This window comes from Halichoeres trimaculatus, unplaced genomic scaffold, assembly GCF_033239565.1.
Source record: "Halichoeres trimaculatus isolate MK-OKI-2021-1 unplaced genomic scaffold, fHalTri1.1 fHalTri1_scaffold_24, whole genome shotgun sequence".
NCBI classification, from domain to species: Eukaryota; Metazoa; Chordata; class Actinopteri; order Labriformes; family Labridae; genus Halichoeres; species Halichoeres trimaculatus.
In genome coordinates, this window is record NW_027437202.1 from 7544010 (window position 1) to 7556500 (window position 12491).

Below are 12491 nucleotides of genomic sequence, written 5' to 3' on the forward strand. Positions count from 1 at the left end.
TAAAAGACTCGTTTACTCTCACTGAATCATAGTGATCGCAAAACACAGCGTTATATCACATAACGTCACACAAAACACTGATTTGAAGCTTTTAAGCAGCCCTTTTCTTCTTCTTTTTTAAAGGCAATATTTTTGATAGTTATTTCAACCACCTCTTTCCTGTAATCAACGCTCTCGGTGATAACGGCGATATAAACAACAGGCTGGATAAAGCAGGAAACAAGGCTACTCGTGTTATTTCACGCCAAATATTTAAATTTCGTAATTAAAAAAAAAAAAAAAAAATTATTATGAAAAAAAAAAAAAAAAAAAAGTCGAAATTTCACGATATGGATACAAATGTGGTGAACGTCTCTGAATTTTGGCTTCACCTAAAATTAAATTATTACATTAAGAAGACGCATTAGATTGAACTGAGTAAATTCAAGCCTCTAAAGTAAATAAATGTAATTGATTTTTTAATTTGAGAGTGACACCGTCTCATATCCGCTCACCTCGCGCCTGATTTTCTCCAACTTGACGTGTTCAGAGTGAGAGCCGCACAAACACAGGAAGCCGGTCGGCTCCACTCAGAAAGAAAAAGGGCTGGGCCTTCATACATCAACTGTGAACAGCGAGATGATCTCACACACCTCAGCTCTTTCACACACACCTGTGTTTTTTGTGTTTTAATAAAATCTAGAGGCCAGATGTGACACACGACAGACAGGGGTGAACCCCTTCTCACAGCATCCTTCTGGACATGCGCAGAGTGGACTCCAGAGTCAATATTAGTAATCATGGGTGTGGCAGGTGAGCAATCTCAGGAGTGATGCTCTCTCTGTCTGTGTGATTATTGTGGGACACAAAAATAAAAACTGACTCCACCATAAATTTACTCTGGAGTTATAAGAATAAAACTGGACATAGAGGATTATATGGCTGCAACAAAACCTAACACTAACACTGTATGCATGGTCCAAATACAACCACTGGCAGATTTAAGTTATGTAAAGGAAAACAAACAATCCCTCCTGAGATTATCTTATTTGTAACAATAAAAAAGGATGCTTACAGAAGCAGAAGTTTAACCTCCTATGACACGATGGTTGTAGACTCAACAATAAATTCACACAAAAATCTGCAGAACACCAGCAACCTCCTGAGAGGTAAAATGACTGATTTTGGAAATGGGATTTAAATAAAGGTTGTAATCAATACCACAGTGTAGGCAGAGTAAGCACAGGGAGGACATATGTGCAGCTGCAGTGGTTCAGTTATTTATCACAACCACTCAATGACACGCTCAAGCACACAAAAGCTAATCTTTTGGTTAAACAAACTCAATATTCAAACAGCAGAGCTGGGCGAACCAGTCGGACAGGATGACAGATCTGCTGGTGGGGAAATATACACAAACACACACACACATACACACACACGGGAGCATGTGAGCACAAAGCCTCAACTTAAAACACTCAAACTTATACTTAAGACACTTAACAAATGCTTAAGCTCTTTAAGTCAAATTAAATCCGTCCTCCCTGAGGTGAGCCTGTTGGATGACTCTGATAACCGATCTGTGTGGATGTTTGTTTATAAAACATGGATCCAGAGTTTATATTTTGCCCTTATTTCATGGTTCAAACATCAACACCACATACCTGAAAGGGGACAGTCACCCAAACTTAAAAATGTTTTGTAGTGCCTTTAAAAAACAGATGTTTACTGCCACCCTGTGGATGTTTCATATTACTGCAGTTAGAATTGTACATTTAAGGTGCTAGACATGCACAGACAAAAAAATCTGTCAGCTCTATTTACTCTGATTTACTTTTTGAGGATATGAGTGTGTCAGTATTTTTATCCTCCATGCAGCTGGGTGGGTTCAGCGGTGCCTCCTGTGCCGTCTTTCTCTGGAGAACATCCATGCATGAGGTCATCGTGGTCCTTGCCCATGTGCTGGCTCCTGCAGCACCAGTTTACCAGCAGTGACGTCCCACCTCACCCTCCTGGAGGATTTTTTTCCTCACCCGCTCTGGTTGAAGATTGGGACTGCATACTGTTAAGTTTTAACAGTGAGGATGGCAGCAGGGTAGAGGGTGAAATATGCAGAAATGAGCCCTCATATTAAAAAAAAACCCCTTTGAAATGTATGTCATGGAGCAAAATCAACACAACAATAATGAAACAATTCCTCTACTCCTCCAAATTCTGTTTTATCTGATACAGCGCAACTTCATTCCCATGTGTAACAGCTAGAAAAATTAAGACTCAACATGAAAACCCCAAAGTCATGTCCTCTGACAGGATGAATGACTGAAAACAGTGTAGTGTAACAGCTACATCACAGGGCTGCATCCTGCACACCAGAATTATTTAGTCCTAACATTAAATATAAGATAATGAAGGTCAGCTGTTTGCTCTGTCCCCGTATGAAACCTCTAAATGTTCCCAGTCTAACGATACATTCTGCAGCTCTGCTCATTTGACCCTTCTGTTCTTTCTTCATATAAAACACAGTTAAATATATGAACATAAAGTGGCAACTAGAGGCCAAAATAGAAACAATCTGTCAGTAGTTTTAACACCAGTTTCTAAAATTAGAACCAAGATGTTTTAGTGTGAATCATGTGCATCCCCGTCTCTCAGTCTTCTGAGGCACAGAGTCCGCTACGATACCTCATCACATGAGAGTCCCTCTAGTTCAGTAGGAAGTCTGGATTTGGGTAACCAAACAGGCTGAAGTCCCCCTGGTAGCGTGCAAACAGACGTCTGATGTCCCGCTTGCTGATGCCTGAGAAGTACTGCTCCACCTTGGTCCTGTTGTAGCGCGTGATGCCAGGAGGAATGGGCGGGTAAGACACGAGCTGGTCGATGCCGGCCGCTCTGAGGATGAACGGGGCGTCCTGGTCCAGAGTCTCATGGTGACCCACTACACTGTAGGGTATTTCACACGGAGCACATAGGTCCGCATAGGTCATCCAGTGAATGATGGGCTCGCCAAACTGTCGGTCCAAGTGGTGACGACCTTCCACATCCCCCAGGTAACGCACAAAGTCTTCAAAGTGTAGCCCTGAGGTGGTGTTTTCGCTGTCAAACTGTCTCTTTCGATACTTACGTATGATGGCTGGAGCAATCTTGTGCTTGTACCATGGCTCAAAGCGAGGATTCTTCACAAACTTATCCTTGAAGGCAGATATGAGGCGCTCAAATGGGTCTCTCACGATGAAAAACTTGAAGTAAGTGCTTAACCTGTGGACGGAAACAAAAACAGCTGAACATTCGAACCGTTCGTCTATAAACTGACACATCCTGCAGTGGTATGTGGTCGTCCTGGGGTTCAGGTATTGGAATCACTCTTTGGTGACAGACTCAGACACAGAAATATCTAATGTGGGTTTTAATTCCTCTTTAACAAACCTGTGAGTGATTTCCTGTGGCGTAAAGGTGGAGAGGCGTGGCAGGCCATTTTTACCTTGGTTATGAACAATGTGTCCTGGGACCTCCTCCACGCTGGGGAAGGTGCCTGCCAAAGTAAATAACACCAGTCATCAGCTGAATTAGCTGATTAAACCTCCCGTCAGAGTGAACATACAGCCCAAAGTTTCACAAAGACCTGATTGAATTTTCAAGAAGAGAGTCACGTACCATTGAGCACAATGAGGACCTTCTTCCACTGTGTGTTTCCCACTTTGGGCGTCTGGCAGAACAGGATCTTGTGTTTATCGCAGACAAAGATGCGGTCCAAGACGAACTTGCTGATGGAGACGTGCGTTAAATTCCTGAGGCTGCTGTTCTTACACATGGACGAGAGCAGCTGGATCCGGCTCTCAGCTACTGACTGCCAGTCTGCCGCTGTGGGGTCGGAGAGCTGAAACACGGGACGATTGTTGGAGTAAATGACAAGCATCCCTCAACATCTGGAGACCACATTACACTTGAATGTCTTTCCAAAGATTTAGACTCATGAGTTGCTCTATCTGTGTCAAAACAGAGCTCACAGGCTGGCTCAGACTTCCAGACAGATCATTACGTTATTTAAAATTATGTACTATTTAATAAATCATAGGAAAGACTTAGAACCAGCACCTGATCTGATGGATTTGCAGCAACTTGTGGAGCTGACTCCTCCATACTGGACACAGGAATGGGTTTAACCAGGTTGTTGCCAGGCACAGTCCAACACCGATCAGCAGCTCCATATTCTGAAAACACATGTTAACAGATCATACTCATGCCTCTCCACGTACCTGACAGTCTGCAAAAATCAAATTTAACACATATTACCGTCTATAACTCTGAGGCTGATGAACTTGCTGACAAACATGAGGGTGAAAACCACCCAGCCGCAAGCTCCGAGGAGGATCCAGTGCTTCCGCATCGCTTCACCCTGGTGACACTGAAGTAAAAAGAATGTCAGCCTATGGTTGAAAAAAAGTAGGGAGTTCAACGCCATAAACCGTTTTCTGGTGTCAGTAGTAGCACAGATCCTGTTCTGATGAAACACTTTCTTTGCTGCATGAAGGCAGGATGTGAATGATGCCAGAAAACCAGAGTAGTACACTACGAAACAGACCCAACAGGACAGTCAGACTACATACTAGCAAAAGCAGTAGGCAGTATGCAACGCGTACTACATTCACATGTAGTATGTACTGGACAGTCAATGCCCTGAGACCTGACACCCCAGAACAACTTAAGCTTGAATTTGACTCACCTAAGCTGACTTAACCTTCTTCAGGCAAAATTCCAGTGTATGTTCTACTGAGCTTTTAGAAGCTGCTCTCTTTAAACTCAGATTTTAATGAAATCCTGCCCATCTGGTTTTTCTTGTTAGATTAATTAAGGGTGCCGCCTGCGACAGCTAACCTCACCTACTGTATCCGAGAGGTAGTATTATTCTATGCCATACTGCTGTTATGGCAAGACAACTGGAATGCTTAACTCGGAGATGACGCCAATCCCACTCCCAAACTTCCCATTACCAAGTACAAATGGAACGTATAATTAGGGAAATCCTGCCTATCTGGTTTCACTAGTCAATTCAAAAGAGGGTGCGACTCAGGTGTGTGTGATCACGTTGGAGTGCAATGTGAAGCTCTTCTCCTTGCTTACAAAAAATTGACAAGAACAGCTCCTGCCTACCTGGGGTCCTTCCAGGTCTACACGCCTGTGAAAGATGCCTGGTGCACCCGGCCCAGTGCGGCTCCAAATCTTTAGCCAGACTCTTCTCCTGTTGTGCCCAAATGGTGGAATGAATTACCTCACTCTATACAATCTGCAGAGCTCCTTTCTACCTCTAAGAGATGTCTGAAGACTCATCTGTTCAGGGAATACTTGGACCCTTAATCTGAGTCTTAGAGTATAGAGAGAGTGACAGAAGACAGGAGAGAGGAGAGCGCAACTGGAGTCGAAAAATGAATCTTTTCAGAAAGTGATTCAGTTCAGTCAGTTCAACCAGGTGATTTGTTCGTTTGAACATAATGTTTACGAACGTCACATCACTATTGTTCTGCACAGACATCCACCTGGGGACGGTGTTGTGTCGAAAAATGCAACCGTAATCACATTACCTGTTTATTATCTCGTAACGCCTCAATTCCATGCATGAGATTATCGTGGTCCTTGCCCATGTGCTGGCTCCTGCAGCACCAGTTTACCAGCAGTGACGTCCCGTCTCACCCTCCTGGAGGATTTTTTTCCTCACCCGCTCTGGTTGAAGATTGGGACTGCATACTGTTAAGTTTTAACAGTGAGGATGGCAGCAGGGCAGAGGGTGAAATATGCAGAAATGAGCCCTCATATTAAAAATATCCCCTTTGAAATGCATGTCATGGAGCAAAATCAACACAACAATAATGAAACAATTCCTCTACTCCTCCAAATTCTGTTTTATCTGATACAGCGCAACTTCATTCCCATGTGTAACAGCTAGAAAAATTAAGACTCAACATGAAAACCCCAAAGTCTTGTCCTCTGACAGGATGAATGACTGAAAACAGTGTAGTGTAACAGCTACATCACAGGGCTGCATCCCTGCACACCATAATTATTTAGTCCTAACATTAAATATAAGATAATGAAGGTCAGCTGTTTGCTCTGTCCCCGTATGAAACCTCTAAATGTTCCCAGTCTAACGATACATTCTGCAGCTCTGCTCATTTGACCCTTCTGTTCTTTCTTCATATAAAACACAGTTAAATATATGAACATTAAGTGGCAACTAGAGGCCAAAATAGAAACAATCTGTCAGTAGTTTTAACACCAGTTTCTAAAATTAGAACCAAGATGTTTTAGTGTGAATCATGTGCATCCCCGTCTCTCAGTCTTCTGAGGCACAAAGTCCGCTACGATACCTCATCACATGAGAGTCCCTCTAGTTCAGTAGGAAGTCTGGATTTGGGTAACCAAACAGGCTGAAGTCACCCTGGTAGCGTGCAAACAGACGTCTGATGTCCCGCTTGCTGATGCCTGAGAAGTACTGCTCCACCTTGGTCCTGTTGTAGCGCGTGATGCCAGGAGGAATGGGCGGGTAAGACACGAGCTGGTCGATGCCGGCCGCTCTGAGGATGAACGGGGCGTCCTGGTCCAGAGTCTCATGGTGACCCACTACACTGTAGGGTATTTCACACGGAGCACATAGGTCCGCATAGGTCATCCAGTGAATGATGGGCTCGCCAAACTGTCGGTCCAAGTGGTGACGACCTTCCACATCCCCCAGGTAACGCACAAAGTCTTCAAAATGTAGCCCTGAGGTGGTGTTTTCGCTGTCACGGTGTCTCTTTCGATACTTACGTATGATGGCTGGAGCGATGTTGTGCTTGTACCATGGCTCAAAGCGAGGGTTCTTCACAAACTTATCCTTGAAGGCAGATATGAGGCGCTCAAATGGGTCTCTCACGATGAAAAACTTGAAGTAAGTGCTTAACCTGTGGACGGAAACAAAAACAGCTGAAAATTCAAACCGTTCGTCTATAAACTGACACATCCTGCAGTGGTATGTGGTCCTCCTGGGGTTCAGGAATTGGAATCACTCTTTGGTGACAGACTCAGACACAGAAATATCTAATGTGGGTTTTAATTCCTCTTTAACAAACCTGTGAGTGATTTCCTGTGGCGTAAAGGCGGAGAGGCGTGGCAGGCCATTTTTACCGTGGTCATGAACAATGTGTCCTGGGATCTTGTCCACGCTGGGGAAGGCGCCTGCCAAAGTAAATAGCACCAGTCATCAGCTGAATTAGCTGATTAAACCTCCCGTTGAGTGAACATACAGCCCAAAGTTTCACAAAGACCTGATTGAATTTTCAAGAAGAGAGTCACGTACCATTGAGCACAATGAGGACCTTCTTCCACTGTGTGTTTCCCACTTTGGGCGTCTGGCAGAACAGGATCTTGTGTTTATCGCAGACAAAGATGCGGTCCAAGACGAACTTGCTGATGGAGACGTGCGTTAAATTCCTGAGGCTGCTGTTCTTACACATGGACGAGAGCAGCTGGATCCGGCTCTCAGCTACTGACTGCCAGTCTGCCGCTGTGGGGTCGGAGAGCTGAAACACGGGACGATTGTTGGAGTAAATGACAAGCATCCCTCAACATCTGGAGACCACATTACACTTGAATGTCTTTCCAAAGATTTAGACTCATGAGTTGCTCTATCTGTGGCAAAACAGAGCTCACAGGCTGGCTCAGACTTCCAGACGGATCATTACGTTATTTAAAATAATGTACTATTTAATAAATCATAGGAAAGACTTAAAACCAGAACCTGATCTGATGGATTTGCAGCAACTTGTGGAGCTGACTCCTCCATACTGGACACAGGAATGGGTTTAACCAGGTTGTTGCCAGGCACAGTCCAACACCGATCAGCAGCTCCATATTCTGAAAACACATGTTAACAGATCATACTCATGCCTCTCCATGTACCTGACAGTCTGCAAAAATCAAATTTAACACATATTACCGTCTATAACTCTGAGGCTGATGAACTTGCTGACAAACATGAGGATGAAAACCACCCAGCCGCAAGCTCCGAGGAGGATCCAGTGCTGCCGCATCGCTTCGCCCTGGTAACACGGAACGTAAAGAGAATGTTAGCCTATGGTTGAAAATAAAGAAAGGAGTTCAACGCCATAAACAGTTTTCTGGTGTCAGTAGTAGCACAGATCCTGTTCTGATAAAACTTTTGTACAGACACTGAATGCCAAGTGTACGCTGATGATACCGTGCAAAGAACCCCCATCAAGCTTCAGAGATCTTAAGCAGGCAGATGGTTAGTGTTTCAGAATGGTCACAAAGGAACCACTTAACACTTAATTACAAAAAACAGTATCAATGTGCTTTTCAATAAGAAAGAAAGTTCTAGATAAATTTCACATCACTATTGATGCGAAAGAAATAGATGCGGTGAATGACTTTAAATATTTAGGAGTAACTTTAGAAGAAGTTATCTAAAACTGTGAAAACCAGTCTGAACTGCTTTAGACTTATTAAGTCATGTCTCTCCTTTAAGGCAGCTCATTTATATCTGTATGCCATGGTCCTTTCACATTTGTCCTATTGCATCACTGCCTGGGGCCAGGCCACAGACTGAACTACAAAACCTTTATTCTCACTTTATCAACAAGCTTTGAAAATCTTAGATCAGAAGCCACAAAAATGGCACCACTGCAAAATTATTGAGAAATACAGTTTGTTGACCTTTTCTAACTTTATAAAATTATCTTTTCTGAAAGTTGTTTTCAAGTGCCTAAATGGTCTGGCTCCACGAGTGATGTCCCAGAACTTTACAAAGACAGACAGCTGTCGGACAATAACAAGGAACAGAACACAGCAAAACTGTAAAATCCAAAGATGCAGGACAACATTTGGGCAGTCATCGCTCTCAGTGCAAGGCATACACCTGTGGAAGTCCTTACCATCTGAAATTAAATCTCAAACAGAACTTCAAAAGTTCAGTGCAGAAGTGAAACAGTGGCTTAAACAGCAGCAGAGTGCGGACACTAATTTCTCACAAGTAACTAACAGCAAACTATTTTGATAATCTTTGATGTTAAATGTAACTTGTGTTTTAGTTCTAATTCACTACAACTGTGTCTATTTATTTATGGTATTTATTGACTGTATTCACTTTATTACTCGATGTATAAAATTGTATCTGTGTTCTGTATAACTCATTGTACTGTAAATCCTGACAAGGGACAAGGACTGCAAATTAGCTGAAGCTACACGTCTTATATATGTTCACATTTTCCCATAGTGGCAATGTGGTATGAATCGTCCCTGTCAAATAAACAAATAAAATAAAAATAAATTCAGTTCAGTCCGTTCGACCAGGTGATTCGTTCGTTTAAACGTAATGTTTACGAGCGTCACATCACTATTGTTCTGCACGGACATCCACCTGGGGACGATGTTGTGTCGAAAAATGCAACCGTAATCACATTACCTGTTTATTATCTCGTAACGCCTCTATTCGCTACATTTTCAGTTTAAGGGAGCATGCATTAAAACAAAACCATCTACTTTAGTTTGCGGATAAACATCTAAAAGTCGTGGGAGTGTTGGATTTTAAACGGGGTGACAGGTCCTAGGATTGCGCTGAGCATGCGCTCACACGATTCGTAGTATATTTGTATGGTATCACTTATCAACAGAACACCGGACTCGACCAATACGCTGTTAGCTCATAAAAACACATCTTTAATACTTTTTATGGTCTATCTCTGTCACATATTTCTCCTGACGTGTTTCATGGATGCTGTTTCGTTATTTGTCAAAAGCTCTGGCTTCAGTTTGTTGGAAAGCAGGTCCGTTAGTTAGCATAACGGTTAGCCACACCTATCACTACCAAACATGAAGCACGCATTTTGAACTTTCAAAATATTTCTCAGCTAAGCTTACGCGACAGATCGTCACAGAGTGTGATATCTCACCTGCTTTTGGGGTTAGATCCACTTCACAGACTCACAAACTCTGGATAAAACATTAAACAAGGCCATAGCATCATGCAGCCTGATGATGCTGCCTCCTTGTTCTTCTCCATCTGTCAGCGGACAAATAAACTCAGTAGCTCCCTCTAGCGACAGCACAGGGGAAACGCATGCGCACCCCTGACAGTACATTTTCCACATGTCCTAAACCAAAACCACTGTTTGTTTTTTTTATTCAAACTGTACTTTTTGGTTCCTCATTGCTTCTACTTCTGCATGGTTTAAAGCTCAAATTCTAAACTAATGCTCATTTTAGCCTGAGTGACTGGGACAAAAAATACAAAACATTACGATAATTTCATAAATTGGACAACATAATTTGTTATCAAGAGCAGGTTATAAACCCTACAAGTGCACAAAAATTAAGACAAAACACAGAGTCTTTTCTTTTCTTTTATTTATTCCACTCTCAGAGGGACACATTTAGTTTTCATCAACATTGACAGTCTGCAGACCTGTTGGAGAAAAATGAGGCAGATATTAGTCACACAATCTTTTGGGATTCTGATTTTAAACTTCATTAAAGGGCAGCATTTTTACCTTTGCATGTGGTGACAGGAACGTATGTGACCAGGGTGTACAGTTTGTTGGGGGAGTCCTCGTCCTCGTTACGTTTCCTGGACAGGCGCACGCGTATCCTGTACGGTACGTTCCTGCAAATAACAATTACATTTATTAATGGAGACTAAAAAGGACTGGACATAGCCATAGCACAGACTATGCTGTTTCTATACTGTGACAACAAAAAAGCTGAGAGGGAAATTATATTCATACAAGTTATGATGCACAAATCAGTTACAGCAGCTTGGCTGTGGATTTTGTTAAGATGGAAGAAACAGTCTCACCTGACACCCTTGCTCCACACGGCCTTGTTGAGACGAGTGTCAATACGAACATCAGGAGTACCCATCTCCTTTACGGCAAACTTGCGGATCTCCTTGATGGCGCGGGGGGCCCTTTTCTTGAAGCCCCTGGAAGAATTGACAACAGTCAATGTGTTTGCTTCAAAATAAACAATTAATGTAGGACACCAAACAAAACACAACATGTATGTTTGTATGACTTATTAAACAGTTGGTCAGTTCATCACTCTTTCCAGCATGTATGAAACATTTTGACACTCACTAAGTGAGTAACATGTGAACATGTTAGTAGTAAAACTCCTTGCTCTGTACTTACACTCCATGGATGCGCTTGTGTACATTGATGGTGTACTCTCTGGTCACAACCTCGTTGATGGCTGAACGCCCCTTTTTCTTTTCTCCTTTCTTAGTTGGGGCCATCTAAAACAAGAGCACAAGTAGTTTGGTGCATAAGAAGCTCATTTTAAGAAATACTGACGTTAAATATACGATTTGTTGACGCTACGTAGCAAAAGAACAAATTAGCATAGCTGGCTAGTGCTAATACTCATATTTAATGATTGATTACAATAAGAACGTGAATTTCGTACCCAAGAATATAGTTTTTATCTTTTTATTTGAATTATTAAGGAACTCAAAGAAGGATAACAGTCCAGAAATTTAGCTGTGAGCAGCCGGGTGATACGAAGCTAACCCGGGCGACACCAATGCTACAATCCACCGCTTAAATCTTACAAATATCCGTGTCAATCAGTTCAAAAAGCACAGATTAGACACGATGAATCATTAATGTGTGTGTTAGGGATGGAAAATTGTTGAATTTAAACTTTATCATAACAGGATGGTGTTAGATTGTCTGATTTTAGACCTCTGAAAATTATCTCACCTCGGCTCGATGATCAGGCGGAAGTCGGAAGGACGGACTGAAAGGAGAGGGAGGTGCCTAAAGGAAACCGGTCCGACTAATACACGCACGTGTACAACTAGTGCACGCAAATAGTTCCTCATGTTAAATACTTTAAAAAAATAGTTTATCATAGTGTTTAGCGACAAAACAGCTGATAATTATTGCAGTAGCAACAGAGTTTTATTAAAAGAAAATTAAGGTAAAAAAAAAATAATGTGATGATTATTGAAATGAATATGATCAAAGTTTTAAAAAACACAATTCTAGGGGCTCATTCAAACTGATAATGTAAAAACATACATGTTTACCTTTTGTTTCCTCTGTAAGTAACTAATTTCAAGTTTAATTATTTAATTTGCTTTGTCAACGAGATTATTTTCAAAAAAACAAAAACAAAAAAAAAATATATGTACTTCTAGAAAAAATGGCCTATGAACCAGGATTGGGCACACACAAAATCAGCTCAAATAAGAGGCATTGAATAGTCATTTTAAAGGGGTTTCCTGCCATTTAAACACTCCAGAATTATTTCCCCCAAGTGGTAAAGACTCAAAAAGACTCCCTTATGTTTTTTCTGTCTAGTGGTAAGAAGTTTATGATGCTGCAACTTGTGAGCCCAAATTTTTCAACATTTGCAGACTAAAGCACAAGTAGCTTTACCTCATGTGTCAAATTCAGCACTTACCTTTTAAAGGAAACATTTTCCCGTTATTGTTTTCATACATAAGCACTTCATTTGAAATCCTT

General features: G+C 41.9%; 2 protein-coding genes across 6 annotated transcripts; both read right to left on the reverse strand.

The window, feature by feature from the left end:
• Positions 1–609: 609 nt before the first annotated feature.
• On the reverse strand, positions 610–10047 carry chst10 (carbohydrate sulfotransferase 10). Of its 5 annotated transcripts, XR_012597631.1 has the most exons (7): positions 9918–10047; positions 7946–8048; positions 7748–7863; positions 7307–7529; positions 7080–7185; positions 4270–6911; positions 4153–4187 (listed from the first exon to the last, which is right to left on the reverse strand). XR_012597631.1 is itself a non-coding variant. In XM_074664855.1 (6 exons), the coding sequence occupies exons 1-6, from the start codon at positions 5613–5615 to the stop codon at positions 2682–2684; spliced, it is 1170 nt and encodes a 389-aa protein (XP_074520956.1). In that variant the 5' UTR covers positions 5616–6363; the 3' UTR covers positions 610–2681. The 5 variants fall into 5 exon arrangements, 4 of the variants coding, with proteins under 4 accessions (XP_074520956.1, XP_074520959.1, XP_074520958.1 ...); XM_074664855.1 differs by lacking the exons at positions 7080–7185; positions 7307–7529; positions 7748–7863; positions 7946–8048; positions 9918–10047 and adding exons at positions 610–3234; positions 3403–3508; positions 3631–3853 and having other exon boundaries at positions 4072–4187; positions 4270–4381; positions 5556–6363; XM_074664858.1 differs by lacking the exons at positions 7080–7185; positions 7307–7529; positions 7748–7863; positions 7946–8048; positions 9918–10047 and adding exons at positions 610–3234; positions 3403–3508; positions 3631–3853 and having other exon boundaries at positions 4072–4187; positions 4270–4372; positions 5128–6363.
• A 307-nt stretch (positions 10048–10354) lies between these two features.
• On the reverse strand, positions 10355–11808 carry rpl31 (ribosomal protein L31). Its single transcript, XM_074664737.1, has 5 exons — positions 11724–11808; positions 11154–11257; positions 10820–10945; positions 10515–10627; positions 10355–10429 (listed from the first exon to the last, which is right to left on the reverse strand). Exons 2-5 carry the CDS (start codon positions 11255–11257, stop codon positions 10398–10400), a joined length of 375 nt encoding a protein of 124 aa, XP_074520838.1. The 5' UTR covers positions 11724–11808; the 3' UTR covers positions 10355–10397.
• Between the last annotated feature and the right edge of the window lie 683 nt (positions 11809–12491).